Consider the following 19,148-nt stretch of genomic DNA (forward strand, 5'->3'; position numbering starts at 1 on the left):
AATGTCACCAAGTTGACAGAATGTTGTAAGTTAGAAATCCATGGAAGTCCCTTCTCGCAAGGTTGTAACCGAGTATACTCACCAGTGGGCAAGGGGGACCTTGAAGGTTTTACCAACCAGAGATCTACCAATGTACGGTTGGTGACAAGGGGTTTTCCCTTCTTGGCCTAGCCACAAAAAAAAAACTTAAATGAGGGAGGTGGTGGTTTGCTCTTGTTGGCTAAAAAACATGAAACAAACGTAACCATTGTGTGTTGACTCGATTACTAATGCTACCACGGTTCCATGTCAGAGAGAGACCACCAAACCATCAAGGCCCTATACACATAATACTAACCCGAAATTCAAAAGCAAAAAAATTGTATAGAACTCCCAAAAAATCAATTCAACTTCTACATACATAGCATGAAGCTCATAATCTGATGATACAAGACATGGCTGTAACACATCAGTTAGTTTAAGAGAACACAGTCTTCAACACCGAAGGATAGAAGTGACCTCTATCCACTATTCCACTCTAGTAAATCAAGCCGTCAAATGATGCCACATTTTATTCTACTACCGAGAAATAGGAGGGCCTGCTGGCAGATGTGGCTGGTTATAAAAGCCACTTTCAGATGGATGAAAGTTTTGGTAAGGATTTTGGGGAGCAGCGTAGGAGGCCATCCTTGAGACTGGTGCAGGCACCATAGCATATCCAGATACGGGAGGTTGCAGGGGTGCGTTACTGAGGTTGTAAGATAATCCCGTCATGGTTCCGGTCAGTTGTACAAATTGGGTTGGTGGCGGAGGTGGTGGAAGCGGAGGTGGTGTAGGAGGCAGTGGAGGTGCAGTAAGCACGGTAGAACCAGCAAGAGATGCTGGAGATGACGGTGGATGTGTTGGCTGCAAGAGTGCTACTTGGGGCATGATTGGTACCTTGTGTTGCAAAGAATCAGGATGCGGGAATGGCAGCGGCAGCAGTTGTGTTGGCAGAGGGGGAACATAAGATGGGGATAAGCCATTCTCAAGCTTTGGCTTTTTTTCGGATGGGAAGTCTGTGGAGCCTTCAGCCACTGGATTACTGATTACTCCCTCTGATGCTAAAGAAGAAAGAACATATGTGAGCATCTGAGCCGAGGATGTTGATGATGTGAGTCTAGCAGCAACTGCTGCTGCTGTTTTCCGATTATCATCTTCGACCTGAACAGTGCCCTCTATGTAAGGTTCTGCTTGCAATAACATTGCAGGGGCAGCATGTACTCTGTCTCCACAGCTCACCTCCGACTCCATAACTGGAGTTGTACCAGAGAAAGCAGGCACTTGATGAAGCTTCTGTTCTGATGGCAACTGTCCACTGTTGCTGTTTACAAGCTGCTGGTAGATGTTGCTTGCTTGTTCAAATCGACACTGAGCTGCCTGGAAGAAAAAAATCTAGGAGGATTAACAATGATGAAATAGAATCAAGGATTCTCATTCATGGCCTCACATAAAATACACCCTAAGATCAACTGTTTGATATTTGTGTGGTGTATGTGCAACCAATAGTTTTCTGTGATCAGGCACAAAAAAATGACCAACCATTGTAAGGCAAAATTCTTGTAGCGTGACCATTTCCCTGTACTCAAAAAACCAAAAATTTTTCATAGTTGGTCTTTAAAAATCTAAATTCCATTTCACATAGGAAGTACCTGAAATGGTTCCTCGAATTGATTTAGAAGTTAATCAAAATGCATCATCATAATTTTATCAAGACAGTTTTCATATTTATTTAAGGCCTTCATCCCAAGTTTCAGTCTAATTGCAATTCTTTTTTCCATATTGAATGTATGCATCAAGCATTACTAGCCAAATACACAATCTGTTTGTCCACACGTGATGTTAATTTGCATATACAGCACTCCGTGCAAAGCTTAGAAACATTGAAGCTTATTGTATCATTATATTGCCTGCCAAAGAACTCAAAGATAAGCATGTAAGATGTCCAAACACTGCAGAGGCAAAAGGATCGTGCAAGTAATAACATGGCATATGCATAGTTATAGCATAGACATAAATTAGACAATAACATATTATATATAAACCTGTAATAAGTTATATAAGCAATGCAACATGCACACACGTAAATGTACATGACCCATGACATATTTGAATAAACTGTACAAGTTAGAACAAATAAGAGTCCCTAGAAAGTTTTTAAACAGGAAAATTGTAGTATATCAACCAGAAGTTTATAGGCAATGAGAACCTTCAGCAGATTTTCGAACAGCAATGTGTTGAAAATTTTGAGGTGCGGTCAAACTCATCAGTAAGTTGATATATGGAAAAGCTATGGAAGGTTTTCCACAAATGAGTTTCACTTTGGGAGTCCAAATTCACATTATTAAGGAGTAGGCACAAGGAATCCAAAGATATGATTTTCAGTAACATTCTTCAAGACTCTAGACAAATTTGCCTCTTAGAAATTTTACATAACTACAAACTGTTTATGATAAAAATATATGAACATATGGATAGAGTAAGAGAACATTTTGGAGTTTCTGCTTAATTGAGGGAAAGATTGAAAACTGTTTGGTCCGATAGTTTTACTTGAATGTACGTAGTTATGACACCCTTGATTCACCTAATATTATTGTCAAATTCATCTCTTTATCATTTACATCTTGCATACTTATGTTAATGTCCAGAGTCAAATACCCTCATTTTATCCAAAACCATTAATTGAGATCTGCCACCTACAGTTCTCATTTTATTTACAGTATCAGAGCTTGATGATCTCATGAGGTAACACTCATCACTCCATCTCCTCAATCTTATTTATCAGAAACCTTCTGCTTTTCAAAGTAATAAACACTAGCTTTCGTTCCTTTCTCTATATCATATAATCTCAAATCCTTAGGGTTTGAACATGATCACTTATCATTTTATGCCTCTATATGACCTTTAGATATTTTGGAAGGACGGAACATGCCAACACTTCTTTTCTGTCCGAAAGTAGGTAAACATCTAAGAGTTGATATTCTTCTCCTTTCATATATGGAAGGATTGGTGGTAAACCATACCTTCATCTCCTGCCCCCTTGAAAAAGACTTGTTTGACATAAATGCCCCCAAGTCATACATTTCACTAGAATAAAGGACACGATTTATCACAAACAGCAGAAGGTGATTGACTCAGCCATGTTACCCAGGTTATTATTGCTTAACATCATACCTCAATTAAACTTGAAATATCTAATCATTGAGCTTCTTGATCAATTGCCTCACTATATACTGTTAAAATATGTATCTCATTTTTTGTAATCTTATTGTAAGAATATATATATATATATATATAATACCCAAAAAGGGTATTTCTGTAATTTCATCTTTTACGCATATTCCACTTGAAATAATGCATGTAATTTTTACTTTTATTTTTTCTATTCTTTTTCATTTTCTTTTAAACATAGGTTTTCGTACCACATTGGGGGCCTCCCAATAGAGTCGTTGGGGGCTCCCCAACGACTCCTTTGGGAGCCCCTCATGTGGGTGTCCTTGAATGTGCATAAATAGGGGTGTTCCCCCTTTGCAATTCTTAAGCTTGAGAATCTCAAGCATTTGCTCTTTTCTATAAAATACATGCCTTAGTGCATGTTTGCTATTTTTACGCATTTGTGCGTATTTTGTTCAAGTGTTGTGTGAGTGCCTTCGTGCACATCTTTTGTAAAGTATTTGTGCTTGTATGCGTATTGTCTCCTTGTAAACACTTTCACATGGTATCAGAGCCTCGTTTAAAGAAGGAGGATTGTGCGTTTCTTCATTTTTGAGTGCCTCAAAAAATGTGCCTTTAAGCTATTGGAGTTTGGAGTGGATCATCTTCTTCGGGCAATATTTTAGAAGTTTCTTTTGTCAAGAAAGAATTGAAAAGCCTTTGAGGTACATGTTATTTTTCATAATCTCTCCTCTTTAATGGGTGAAAAAGACTCTCATTTCTCTCTTGGGTTCAAACTCAATGGGTCCAACTATCATGTTTGGGCCGGAAACATGGAAAGCTCACATCAAAGGAAAAGGGCTATGGCGCTATGTCCAAGGCTCGATTCCCGAACCGGAACCTAAGATAACTTAAGTAGAGAAAGGAGAGATAAAGATCTTTGAGGGTGATGAAAGAATCAAGGCCCTTGAAGAATATACGAAAAAGCATGAAGAATGGGAAATGAGAAATTTTAAAATCCTCTCTTGAATTTTTTCATCCGTAGAGACGAGAATTAATGCAAATATCATCAAGTTCAAGAAAGCTTCTCAAGCATGAGAATATCTTGAGAAGATGTACACCTCTAGGGACTTGTCCCATAAGTACTATCTTCAAAAAAGGGCATTAACGCTTCAACAAGGGGAGATGTCTATTAGAGAGTATTTTACCGAGCTTTTTTCTATTTGGGATGGGCTTGCTATGCTCGAACCCAAATGGAGTGGTGAAGCCATAGAGCTTCGTCACAAACAATTGGAAGAAGATAGATTTTTTAATTTCTTGAATGGGCTTAGGCCAGAATTCGAACAAATCTGGTCTTCCCTTTTATCCGCCTTTACTTCTCTCTCTCTCGAAGATGTAATAACTAAGTTAAGTGGGAAAGAAACTCGGATGGGTATAAGTAAGAACAATCCAAGTGTTCTAGCTACACCATCAAATAATAAAGATAGTGAAGGTGTAAATGTCGTATCAAGACCAGGAAACAACTTAAAGACATACAAGCCTCCTAATTTCAAGAACCAAAATCCAAGTGGACAAGGAGGAAGGAGGGACTATAGCAAGCTTAATTGTCACTTTTGTAAAGAACCAGGGCACATCAAGCCTATTTGCCCAAAGTGGAAAAAGCTTCTTGCCATGGCTACTACATCTCAAGAATGCCCATCATCTTCAAATGGAGCACTCTCCCTTCAACAAATCGTAGATGCTCTTCAACCTCTTCTAAAAGGGCCCATTTCCGATGCGGCCATGTCAACCTCTTCTTCCCCCAGTAAGACTTCTTGGCTTTTGGATTCGGGTGCTTCTTTTTATATGACTCCAAGTTTTAATTCTTTTTCCAAGTATACAAAAAATCATTCTCCATCCTTTGTTTTAACTGCGGATGGAACGTCTCTTGAAGTAAAAGGAATGAGAAACTTTGAAAAATAAGGGTTCTTTATTCCAAAAATTAGATTTATACCCAAATTAAACTTAAATTTGTTTTCCGTTTCTCAACTCTCGGATCATGGGTGTGATATAAAGTTATCATCTAACAAATGTTGGATACAGGATCGCCAGTCCGAGAGATTGATTGGGGAAGGCTCTAGGAAGGGCGATCTTTACTATGTCGATTCCCTTCAAATTCCAAAGAATCCTTTTTGTAATGTTGTCCAACAAAAAGATATTAATGTGTGACACAAAATACTTGGACATCCAAATATTGTAAAAAAAATTCATTTGCCTTTTATCAAAAGTTTATGTAAAAGTGATTTCACTTGTAATGACTGTATACTTGGAAAAATGAAAAAATTGCCTTGCTTTCAAAGATCTATGTTTACAACTAGACCGTTTGAAATTGTCCATTCTGATGTATGTGGTCCAGCACCCGTTTTATCAAAAGGTGGCTTTGCTTATTATATTATTTTTGTTGACGATTATACGAGATATTGTTGGATTTATTTCCTTAAACACAAATATGAAGTTTTCTCAACTTTTAAAACCTATCATATGATGATTAAGAATCAGTTTAATGGGATTCTCAAAATTTTTAGAATTGACTCTGGTGAAGAATACCTTTCAAGTGAATTAAAAAATTATCTTGAAAATTATGGTATTCTTCACCAAAGATCTTGTCCAAAAAACCCTCAACAAAATGGGTTCGCCGAAAGGAAGCATAGACATATAATAGAGACAACCTGAACTTTCTTGGTCTCTCAAAACATCCAAAAAGGTTTTTGGACTGAAGCTACTTTAGCATCTGTCTATTTGATAAATCGGCTACCCTCTAAAAACTTGAACAATATCTCGCCCTTTGAAAAACTATTATACTAAAGAACCTGAGTATAGTCGATTAAGGATATTTGGTTGTAAATGCTTTGTTCTTACTAATAAGAACGATAAGCTCTCACCAAAAACAATTCCCTGTGCTTTTCTTGGATACTCAGAAACCCAAAAAGGGTTTCGTTGTTATGATATCAAGAATGATAAGTTGTATGTTTCCGAGAATTTGTGAGTTTTCTGGAAAATGTTAATGGTTTTGAAAAGGGTGAATCCTTTGAAGAAAACATGGATTATTCCTTCTTATTTGAAATGTTAGACCATGATGATGACAATGAAGATAATGATGATGACTTTTCTCATAATGACATCAATGATAAAGAAGATGATTCTTCTCCCTCTCCCTTGGTATCACAACATAGTAATAAAGAAGCTTTAAGAGAACCTATAACATATAGCCATAGAGATAGAAGCAATTTTAGGAGTGCTATTGAAAAATACAGTGAACCTAGTGGTTCTAATTCAACAAATGATGATAATCTACGAAGAACTGAGAGAAGTAGAAGAGTGCCCTCTAGGTTCATTTCATATGATTCCTTCACTCCTAAACATAGAGCTTGTCTTAGCGCCATTCATTCCTATCTAGAACCCAAAAACTTTGAAGAAGCCAAAAAGAATAATGAATGGTTAAAAACAATGGAATGTAAGCTTTCGGCTCTCAACATGGCAAAGACTTGGGAGTTCCAAGATCTCCCTTAAGGTAAGAAAACCATATATTTAAGGTAAAAACCAAGAGCGATAGATCTCTTGAGAGATATAAGGCTCGATTAGTTGCCAAGGGATATAGTAAAAAATATGAGACTGACTATGAAGAAACTTTTACGCTTGTGGCCCGAATGGTCATTGTCCGATGTCTCATCACTGTTGCATCAATCAACAAATGAAACATCTATCAAATGGATGTTAAGAATGTCTTCCTGAATGGTGATTTAAATGAAGAGGTATATATGGATGCTCCACCTGGAATGGAGACTCCCCAAGGGAAAGTGCTTCGACTTAGAAAAACTTTTTATGGCTTAAAACAAGCCCCTAAGGCTTGGTATGATAGGTTTAACTCAGTAATGTTAGAAAATGGTTTTTCTTCTTGCTTGACTGATACTGCTTTATTTGTTAGAAAAACTAATACAGAGATTGTTATTTTGCTTCTATATGTGGATGATATGCTTATAACCGAAAGCGATTCTAAAGGGGTTAAAAGCATAAAATTAATTTTAAAGGATAGGTTTGAAATGTCTGACTTGGGATTTCTAACTTATTTTTTGGGTATTGAAGTAGCATACTCTCATAGAGGGTTTTTTTTGTCTCAAACTAAGCTTGCATCTGAGATTATTGACAGGTCAGGTATTACAGATGATAAGGTTTGTGAAACTCCTGTTATAGTAGGAGCTAAAATGAAGATTGATGATGGTGTTCCTCTCTCAGATCCTACTCCTTACAGACAACTTATAGGATCGTTGATGTACCTGAGTATTACCAGACCAGATATCTCACATGTAGTTCATACGGCAAGTCAGTTTCAGCATGCACCAACTTCAATTCACATGAGTGTTGTCTTACGGGTCGTAAGATACATAAAGGGTACTCTAAATAAGGGAGTTTTCTTGTCCTCCTCCTCTGATTTAAAATTAATTGCATATACTGATTCTGACTGGTGAGGTGACCCGAATAACCATCACTCCACCACTAGCTTCTGTGTGTTTTTAGGTGATTCACTAATTCCATGGAGATGTAAAAAGCAACAAAAAGTGTCTTTGTCCTCCACTGAAGCTGAATATCGTGTCATGGCCACTACTACCATGGAGATTGTGTGGATCCATCAACTTTTGGAAGATATGAGAATTGTCATAGAAGGGCCCACCAAGTTATGCTGCGATAACAAAAGCTCCATCTACATTGCCAAAAATCATACTTTTCATGAGCGGACCAAACACATTGAGATGGACTATCACTATGTTCGAGAAGCTTATCTAAAAGGAGTCATAGATCTTCCATACGTAAGTTAAGAATATCAGTTGGCAGATTTCTTCACCAAAGCATTGTGTGCTCCGTGTTTCAACTTTATTCTTGGCAAACTTTCGGTCATCCTACCCTAAGTTTGAGGGGGGGGGTGTTAAAATATGTATCTCATTTTTTGTAATCTTATTGTAAGAATATATATATATATATACATATATACCATGTATGTATGTATACGTATCTCTCTCTCTCTATATATATATATATATATTTTAATCATAATACCTGAAAAGGGTATTTCTGTAATTTCATCTTTTATGCATATTCCACTTGGAATAATGCATGTAATTTTTTCTTTTATTTTTTCTATTCTTTTTCATTTTCTTTTAAACATAGGTTTTCGTACCACATTGGGGGCATCTCAATAGAGTCGTTGGGGGCTCCCCAATGACTCCTTTGGGAGCCCCCCATGTGGGTCCTTGAATGTGCATAAATAGGGGTGTTCTCCCTTTGTAATTCTTAAGCTTGAGAGTCTCAAGCATTTGGTCTTTTCTATAAAATGCATGCCTTAGTGCATGTTTGCTATTTTTACGCATTTGTGCGTATTTTGTTCAAGTGTTGTGTGAGTGCCTTCGTGCACATCTTTTGTAAAGTATTTGTGCTTGTATGTGTATTGTCTCCTTGTAGACACTTTCACATATACATCTGTAAATTGTGTTTTGAAATTATGGATGGTAATATGCATAATTCTTTTGGCATATTCAATATATTCATGGATGCTTTTTCTGCAAAATGCCACCCATGCTTATGTCAACTCTTAAAAATTGCATGCAGTAAATGCATTATGTTTGAAATAACTGTTTGCTAACTGTGGTTTCCCATTATAACTAGTGAGAACAGTCCACTTTAGAATTACAAGAACCATAGCTACTGCTCAAGACCTTTCTCACTTCTCTTGTCCTCTGATCACTATTTATGTCACTTTGAACAAATTTCAAGGTACTGCCACTTTAGCCAAAAGTTAATTTTTGTGTCCTCTTCAAAATTACATGTAGACCATATGATACACTGCTTAAAGCTAGAACAAAACAAATACTTGGTAGGTTTTGAAAGAAAAATTATCATGAAAGTAAGTGTTATAGCATACAATTTTTAAGCAAGCATAGCACACATTCTCACTTCCAGTGAAAAACATAAGGGAAATGAGTGTTATAGTATAAAATTTCTAAGAAAGCATGGCACACCTTCTCACTTCCAGTGAAAAACATAGGGAATTTAATATGGAATTCCTTGCAAGTGCACACATGTGTGTACGGAAGCATACATGCACACACAAAGGACACAAGTAAATAGAACAAAATGTGCAAAAAATGTCTGAACTAAAATTCAGAAACATAAACCAACATCAAGAAGATGTCAAGAATCACAAAGCTCGTGAAGGTGTCAATATTATAGCCTATCCACTTATCAAGAAGTTGATCACAGCACAAGTTCACCTTAAGTTGACTGTGGACTTGATCAAGTTTGATTTCCTGCAAAAGAGATAAACAATCATCTTACTAAATACCCAGGACATGGAAGTAGATAAAAAGAGACAACCCATTTTAGAAATGTTAAGTTTGCCACATAACCAACCTGTTCCTTCAATGCCTCTCTCAAGTGAGAGACAAGTGTTGCTCTTGATGATTCAGCTGCTCCTAGATGTTCAATACATTCCTTTAGCACAGCATTCTGCCCTTGGATCTCCTCAACTAATACTGATCCATTGAATTGTCCTACTACAAATCAGAAATGGACAAAAAATCAACAAAAAAGTATAGATAGATAGAGGATTTCATGAGAAAGTTACATGGGTCGACACAGAGTAAAGGGCGGTGGGTGGGTGATTAAGACTAGATTACAACATATGTGTCCATGATAAGCATCAGCTAGCAAGGCTTCATCCATCAAATGCAGGTAAAAATAGAGTATCAACAGCTTCTTGGTCCTAAAAAGATAAAACTGAAGTGGAAAGAGTTGTACTTAAACAAAAGGGATGTAGTTCTAAGGTGGAGTAAACATAACAAGGAGCACATTTTGATTGGCAGAAATTCTACATAGTTATGCCAAAAGGGCCAACAGAGCTTGCACATTATTACAAGCTTAATAGGATTAATTCCTGTTAAATTTTGGTATAGGACATTAAGAGGTTCTATTTCAGAACATTTTGGTGGACTTTTGCTATTTATTGTTCATTGTTGTACCATCCCATCATGTGATGGGAGTGTAGTGAAGCTCGGTGAGCAAGAAATACCGGTGGATAACGGTTTCAAATATTTGGGATCTATCATTCAAAAGTATGGAGAAATTGATGGAGATGTAAATCATAGGATAAATGTTGGGTGGATGAAATGGAAAAGTGCAACTGAAGTATTGTGCGATCGTAGAATGCCATTGCAGTTGAAGGAAAAGTTTTATAGGACGACAATTAGGCCCGCTTTACTATATGGTACGGAATGTTGGGCTGCCAAGAGACATCATATTCAAAAAATGAGTGTAGCTGAGATGTGTATGCTTAGATGGATGTGTGAAAATACAATAAAAGATAAGATTCGAAACGAAGAGATACGTAAGAAGGTAGGTGTTGCATCCATTGAAAATAAGATGAGAGAGAATCGTTTACGGTGGTTTGGACATATTCGGCGAAGAACTAATGATGCTCCAGTTAGAAGGATGGAGAAATGGGAAAATATATTAGTTAAAAGAGGTTGGGGTAGGCTTAAGAAGACTTGGATGGAGATGATAGGAAAGGATATGAATGCTTTGAACCTCACCGAGGACATGGCATTGGATAGAAATGATTAGAGGAGAAGGATTCATGTGGAAGACCCAGAGTGATTTTCTTTTTTGGTTCATATCGCCGACCCCAATTATTTTGGGATGAAGGTGTAGTTGTTGTTGTTGTTGTTGTTATTGTATTGTTGTATACTCTTTTCGGGTATTTTGTAAGAACCTTTGTGGTTCTTATGAATGAGCTTTCTCGGCTTTTTGGTTGGAGCTATTTGAAGTTTCGATTGGTGATGATCCAAGAACTCATCTTCTTACATAGCATCAGAACTTAATGATCAAGCTAAGTTCTTTTTCGGTGCATCGGAAAACGTGTTATTCAAAGTTTGAAAAAGAAGTGAAGTTCTTTTCAAGTGTATGTGAAATCGTGATCGTGTAAAAGCTTGGAAGCTTGGAGGAACACTCATACTCATTACCCGTGGTGGAGTACCCATTATTCTCACTTTCATCTCTCATCTTCTTCTATATTCCTCTTCTTTATTTTCCTTCTCAAACTTTGTAAAATGGATGACAATGATAATATCACCATTAAACCCATTAAGCTCAATCATTCAAACTATGTTATATGGGCTTCAATTATGAAGCACCTTATATGGGGAAAGGGGTCGTGGGGATTAGTGAATGGGACCGATTTGGAACCTAAGCTAATCCTTACAAAGATTGAAGGTAAGAAAGAAATACCTCTTACGAAGGTTGAGAAAACCAAAGTCATTACCACTTACGAAAAAAAGTGGAAGGAATGGAGAATGGGACATGCCAAGATTATGTCTTAACTCATTAATAGTATAGATATCAAAAAATGTTCACGTCTTGCAAAATTTGAACATGCAAATAATGCATGAGATTACCTTTAGAGAATGTATTCTCTTAAAGACATTGCATATGTATGCAATTTACAAGACAAGGTACGAAATATGGTTCAAGAGAACAAGAGCATTAGAGAGTACTATAATAGCTTGTCCGAATTATGGGAAGAATTAACTCTTTTTTAACCGAAGTGGCATTGTCCAACAGACATAAAATTCCGTCAAAACCAAATAAATACGAAGCTTTTTTTCTAATTTATTAGTGGATTAAGATCGAAATTTGAATCAACCAAATTTGTTCTTCTTCATCGAGGGAAGATTCCTTCAATAAAAGACACAATAGAAGAATTAAGCATGAAAGAAAATAAGCTTAAGAAGATAAATCTCCAAGTGTGATGATGACTCGGTTCTAGCCATATCTAGACCGAAAAACTATGTTTGTACCTACAAACCTTCACACTATGGGAAGACAAATGATGAGAAACAAGGAAATGAATTTGAAAAAAAGAAAGTCATCTGTTACTATTGCCGTGAACTGGGACATGTAAAAACTTGTTGTCCGAAATTAAAGAAACCCTATGAGAAGAAGGTTGCCTTTGTCGAACCTCCATAAGAATCAAACGAACCATCCATTGGAATCATGTTCTTAACACAATTAGTGGAGACACTTCAACCTCTACTCAAAGGAGCATCTTCATCCACTAGAGTTGCAGTATCTTCCGTCGGCATCTCGGATCCCGGTAAATCTCTTTGGTTCCTTGACTCAGGTGTCTCTTTTCATATGACACCAAACATTGATATGTTATCCGAATGTCCTAACTCAAGTGGATCAAATGTTTTTACCGTCAATGGAAGATCTCTTGAAATCAAAGGAATAGAAAATTTTGAAAATATTTCTCAAAACTTAAAAAGATTTTGTATTCCACAAATTAGATATATTCATAAACTTAACCTAAATCTTTTATCTGTCTCTCAATTATCTGACCATGGATGTAATATTTCATTATCTTCTCGTGGTTGTCGAGTGCAGGATCACCAGTCAGGAAAGCTGATTGGGGAACGACCATGTAAAATTGTCTTCAATGAGACAATAGGCATACAAGCACTAAACCCTCACAAGAGATGTGCACAAAGTCACTCAAAGAATACTTGAACTAATATGCACAAAGGCATAAAACAATGCGAACATGCACAAGGCATGAAATGCCACAATATATTAGAAATAAGAAAAGCTTGAGCTCACAAGGTTGAGAGAACAAAGAGAGAGAGCCCCTATTTATAGAGGATTACATTGGAGACCTCGGAGGGGCTCCAATGTAGTCATTGGAGCCCCTCCAACGGTCATAAATGTGACCGTTGGAGGGGTCCAACGTCTACGTTGGGCCCCCCAAGGTGGAATAAATAAAATAAAAAAAGAAAAGAATAAAAAGCAAAAAAGAAAAAGATAAAAGAGAAGAAAAGAAAAACAAATTACAATCCTATTCTGAATGGAATATGCGTAAAAAGTGGAATTACAGAAATACCCTTTTTCGGGTATTATAAGCTAAATAAATATATATATATCTATATATATAAAGAGGTACATATACATATATACATAGTATATATGTATATGTATCCCTCTCTATATATATACGGATATATATATATACAACTAAAGATAGGATTACATTTTAACACTCCCCCCCTCAAACTTACGGTGTAATGACCGCAAGTTTGCCAAGAAGAAAATGAAATCTAGGCGAACAAAGTGTCTTAGTAAAGAAGTCAGCCAGTTGGTACTCAGACATCACGTACGGGAGGTCAATAACCTTCTTCGAGTATTCTTTCCTAACATAGTGGCAGTCCATCTTGATATGCTTCGTGCGCTCATGAAAAGTGTGATAAATTACACTTTTATTGTCACAGCATAACTTTGTTGGCTCTTTAATACAAACTCCCATATCTTCTAGAAGACGTCGAATCCATACAATTTCCATGGTTGTGGATGTCATGGCTCTATATTTAGCTTCAGTGGAGGACAGAGAAACTTTATGTTGCTTCTTACACTTCCAAGAGACTAATCATTCTCCTAAAAAGACACAGAAACCAGTGTTGGAGTGACGATTATTAAGGTTATCTCCCCAATCAGAGTCAGTATAAGCAATTAAATTTAATTCTGAAGATGAGGACAAAAATACTCCCTTATTTGCAGTTCCCTTTAAGTATCTGATAATGCGAAGAACTACACTCATGTGAACCGATGTAGGAGCATGTTGGAACTGACTGGCAATGTGGATCGCATGTGATATATCAGGCCTGGTGATGCCTAAGATACATTAGTGAGCCTACCAGTTGCCTGTAAGGAGTAGGATCTGTCAGAGGAATCCTGTCATCAATCTTCATTTTTTAGCCCACTATTTCAGGAGTTTCATAAATTTTGTTATCTGAGATTCCTGATCTGTCAATAATCTCACAAGAAAGTTTAGTTTGAAATAAAAAATAACCATGTTGAGAGTAAGCAACCTCAATCCCCAAGAAATATGTCAGAAAACCTAAGTTTGATATTTCAAATTTCGAAGTCAAGACAGATTTAATGTTCTTGACTCCTTTGACATCATCATCTGTTATTAACATATCATCAACATATAATAATATAACAATACCTACATCGGATTTTCTGATAAATAATGCAGTATCTGTATAACATGAAGAAAAATCATTTTTTAACATTACATTGTTAAATCTGTCATACCGGGCTTTGGGAGCCTATTTCAATCCATAAAGAGCTTTTCGAAGATGAAGAACTTGATCTTTAGGAATTTTCATACCTGGTGGAGCATCCATATAAACTTCTTGATTAAGGTCACCATTTAAAAAAGCATTTTTAACATCCATTTGAAAAATATTCTATTTTTTAATATACGCAATAGTGATAAGACATCTAACTGTAACCATTCGTGCTACAGGTGCAAATGTCTCTTCATAGTCAATTTCATATTCTTGACCATACCCTTTCGCGACTAAGCGAGCTTTATACCTCTCAAGAGATCTGTCGCTCTTAGTCTTAACTTTAAACACCCAACGATAACCTATAGTTTTCTTTCCAAATGGTAGAGTTTGAAATTCTCATGTGTTAGCTTTCTTAAGAGCTTTGAGTTCATTTTTCATAGCTTCTTGCCATTCTACGCATTTTTAGCTTCTTCAAAATTCTTTGGTTCAAAGTAAGAATGAATAACACTAAGACAAGCTCTATACTTAGGTAAAAATGAGTCAAAAGAGACAAATCTTGTTGGAGGCTTCCTATTTCTTTCAGATCGTCTGGGATAATGTGTGGGAATAGAATCACTATATTGCTCAATTGCACTCCTAAAAGTACTTCTATCTCTACGTGAATAGGTTATAGGATCATTTGATGCCCTATCTTCTTGAACACTAGGTGAGTTGAAGTCATTAATGTCTACTTCATTATCACTATCGTGGTTTGATGATATTTCATTATCACTAGACATATCATCATTACCAGATAATAGGTCAAATAAAAAGGAGCAGTCCATATTTTCGAGATGAGAATCATTTTTTTAAAGCCACTTTCATTTTCCAAAAACGTCACATTTCTTGAAACATATAACTTATCATTTTTAGAATCATAACAATGAAATCATTTTTGAGTCTCGGAATAGCCAAGAAAGGCACAAGAAATAGCTTTAGGTGAAAGTTTAGCATTCTTATCCGTAAGGACAAAGCATTTGCAACAAAAAATCCGCAGTCTGTTATAATCAAGTTCTTTTTTATATAATATTTTAAAGGAAGAGATTTTATCCAAATTTATGGATGGTAGACAATTGATAAGGTAAACAGATGCAAGAGTCGTCTCGGCCTAAATTTTTTTTGGAATATTTTGAGATATGAGAAGAGTTCGAGTGGTTTTAATGATATGCCTATGTTTTCTTTTGGCCAACCCATTTTGTTGGAGGGTTTTAGGACATGACCTTTGATGAGCAATATCATTATCTTCAAGATACTTCTTGAATTCATTGGAGAGATACTCTTCTCTAGAATCGGTTCTAAATATCTTTAGGTTGCTATTAAATTGATTCTTAATCATCACATGATATGATTTAAAATATGAAAAAACTTTATGCTTATGTCTGAGAAAATATATCTAAGAGTACCTAGAAAAGTCATCCATAAAGATCACATAATAGGCAAATCTTCCCTTTGAAGCAACAGGCGTCGGTCCCCAAACATCCGAATAAATAATTTCAAAAGGTTTAGAAGTAAACATGGATATTTCCTCAAAAGGCATACTTCTCATTTTTCCAAGAATACAGTCATTACAAGAAAGTATTTTTACAAAGATTTTTAGCAAAATGTAAATAGGATAACTTGGTAATATTAGGATGACCAAGTCTTTTGTGCCAAACATTTATATCCTTATGTTGGCAACATTACAAAAAGAACTTTTAGGAAATTAAAGAGAGTCCATATAGTATAAGTCTCCCTTTCTAGAGCCTTCCTCAATCAACTTCTCGGACCGACGATCCTGTAATAAACATTTATCAGAGAAAAATTTAATATCACATCCATGGTCTGAGAGTTGAGAAACGGAGAGAAGGTTCAAGTTCAATTGTAGTATAAATCTAATTTTGGGAATGAAAAAGTCTTGAGTTTCAAAATTTTCAACGCCTTTAATTTTAAGAGAAGTGTCATCTGCAGTAGAAACAAAAGATGGAAAGATATTTTTTGAATATTCGGAAAGAGAAAACATATTTGGAGACATGAAATTAAGCACATGAGTCCAAAAGCCAAGAACTTTTACCTGAAGGGGAAAAAGTAGACACGACTCCCGAGATGGCTCCCTTAAGAAAATATTGAAACGCCTCCACAATTTGATTTAGGGAAAGAGATCCATTTGAAGAATTCTCCTCCTTTTGCGGTTGAGAGGTGGTGGTCATGGCTAACAACTTTTTTCACTTAGGACAGACGGGTTTGATATGCCCCAGTTCTTTAAAAAAATGGCAAATAATTTTGCTATAATCTTTTTTTCCACATTGTCCACCGTTACTTCCTTGATTTTGATTTTTAAAATGAGGGGGGGTAATAAGCTCTTAAATTATTTTCAGGCTTCAACACGGCATTGACCCCATAATTCTCTTCGGAATTTGATGAAACTGCAAGCACATTTGACCCTTGCTTACTTATACCCATGCGAGTCTCTTCTCCACTTAGTTTGGTGAGAACATCCTCAAGAGAAGGAGTAAAAAAGGACAAGAGAGAAGACCTTATTTGCTCAAATTTGGGCCTTAGCCCATTCAAAAAATTGAAGAATCGATCTTCTTTCAATTGTTTATGACGAAATTCAATCGCCTCTCCACTCCATTTTGGTTTGAGCATAGCAAGCTCGTCCCAAATGGAAGAAAGTTCGACAAATATTCTCTAATGGTCATTTCGCCTTGAGCAAGAGTTAGGGCTTTCTTTTGAAGATAATATTTATGAGACAAGTCTCTTGTCGTGGCTCATCGATTTTATTTTCTCTTGGACAAACTTTCGGTTATCCAATAGTAAGTTTGAAGGGGAGTGTTAAATAATTTGTAATAACCTAAGCTAACTAGGAATTACCTTTTTCTTTATTTTAGTTAGAATAACTTAGAATATGACTTTTACCTTTTTTTATTTTTTACTTACAAAAACCAAAAGAGTCGTTGGGAGCCCAACGACTCCCTCCTCTAGCCTCTTATTATGTGTATATATATGAGGCTTTGCCCCCTTACATTGTAAGCTTTTCTCAAGGGTGATTCCCATTCAATAATATATTTTTTCTTTCTTATTGTTGTATACCCTTTTTCGGGTATTTTGTATGAACCTTTGTGGTTCTTGTGAATGAGCTTTCACGGCTTTTTGGTTGGAGCTATTTGAAGTTTCGATTGGTGATGATCCAAGAACTCATCTTCTTACATGCACAAGCACAACAAGCCACTAAGGGCTAGGAAGAGGGCAGCTAGGAAGAAGGCACTCAATAATTAAAATAAATGAATTTATTAGACAAGAAGTCCCCTATAAGGGAGAGACAGGAGCCAATATAGCCATTCCCCAGCGGCCATAATGGCTAAATACCATTATACCCCTTATAATAAAGGGAATTACAAAAGGCCTAAAATACATTCTAAAAAATAGAAATATATATATATACATATACATATATTTACATGCATATATGTGTATATATAGCAAATACATATTTTAACAACCAAGTCTTCTCCAACAATCATTAATTTCTTAACCCTCAGGTTGTCTCACCTGGAACTTGTAAAAATAATATGTTAGATGTTAGTCACTGAAATAACAGTAGACTTGGATGTGAAGGAACACCACTGAGGCTATTTCCAAAATCTGTAATCCAGTACCATAACCATAGGTTCATTACACCAGCAATGTCAAGTGAAATGGTTTAATCTTAGGTGCACACTATGTCACATAGGTGCGGGTGCGGATGCGGATGCGTCACTTTAAAAAAACTTGGGTGCGGGGGTGCAGGGAGGATATATATATATATATATATATATATATATATTTTAACAGCATAATATAGATAAAAATGCACTTGATTAGGGTTAATTGAATCTACTTTTGGATAGAAATGGACCTCAATGTGGTTAACTTCACCTAACACAAAGGAAACTGTGTCCAAGTGTCGCACCCGCCTGGGTGTGGGTGGGCCGTGGGTGTGGTGCCCTGTTAGAAGAGTATGTGTGACATAGGGTGCACATGAGGCTTTCATGCCCTCACACTCTCAAATTCATATACATCATGCACATAAAAGAAATTACTGGAAGATAATCACTCAAAGATAGCAAATGATTAGAAGAATAAGCAGATTACAAGAACAGGAATGACATACTCAAGGTCAATTAACTGAACAGTGAAAAGAACTACATATCTCATCAAGGGTGACATAAAGATTATGCCACCATCTAAAAACCACTTGGTTTATAAGCATGCCCATGGTTCTGCACTTCAAGCAAACTAGCTTCTTACCCCAGCCTTCCAAACAGGATAATCAGAGGAAGCCTATGGAAGATAATTTCTTAGAAAGCAAGATTTTAAAAAAAATAAACATAAAGGAACAAGAATGGCAGGTTAATAGTTCCACAAAGGTTCTTTCAGCTTTATGCAGACTATGTTTGCAAGCCCACTACCATTGCTATTTTTCTTTCCATATGCTACCATCTAGGTTCCAAAAGCATGTCAATAGTTTTCTTAAGCAAAATATCTTCTAACTCCAATTTTCTGAGAGAATCAACAAAAGCAGAATACGTGATATGGAAAGCCTATGCATTTACCTGCTGCACGATCATTGCCCATTTCTTTCTCAACTTTCTCAACATAACTAATAGCAGTTTTGCATTTGCTGAGTAAAGAGTCCTCATCCACAGGGCCATCATACACAACCTCATAACCAGAGATTATCTTCTCTAGGGCATCTCCTATAGCAAGTTTCTGAATTCACCAATAAGCGAAAAAAGAACATCATTAACTCAGATGCAAGGATACTTTTCA

General features: G+C 36.3%; 1 protein-coding gene across 2 annotated transcripts in view; it reads right to left on the reverse strand.

The window, feature by feature from the left end:
• Positions 1–335: 335 nt before the first annotated feature.
• Positions 336–19,148, reverse strand: part of LOC149833466 (uncharacterized) — a 30,601-nt gene continuing 11,788 nt past the window's right edge. Inside the window, exons 5-8 of one of the 2 annotated variants that reach the window (XM_090012849.1) lie at positions 18,932–19,088; positions 9,613–9,755; positions 9,474–9,509; positions 336–1,398 (exon numbers count right to left, since the gene is read on the reverse strand). In XM_090012849.1, coding sequence (XP_089868975.1) covers positions 559–1,398; positions 9,474–9,509; positions 9,613–9,755; positions 18,932–19,088 — 1,176 coding nt within the window. In that variant the 3' untranslated portion in view covers positions 336–558. The remainder of the gene's footprint in view (positions 1,399–9,473; positions 9,510–9,612; positions 9,756–18,931; positions 19,089–19,148) is intronic. The other variant, XM_090012850.1, reaches the window with a different exon arrangement.

Source organism: Nuphar pumila, chromosome 7 (genome assembly GCF_984573655.1).
Source record: "Nuphar pumila chromosome 7, dmNupPumi1.hap1.1, whole genome shotgun sequence".
Classification (NCBI taxonomy): Eukaryota; Viridiplantae; Streptophyta; class Magnoliopsida; order Nymphaeales; family Nymphaeaceae; genus Nuphar; species Nuphar pumila.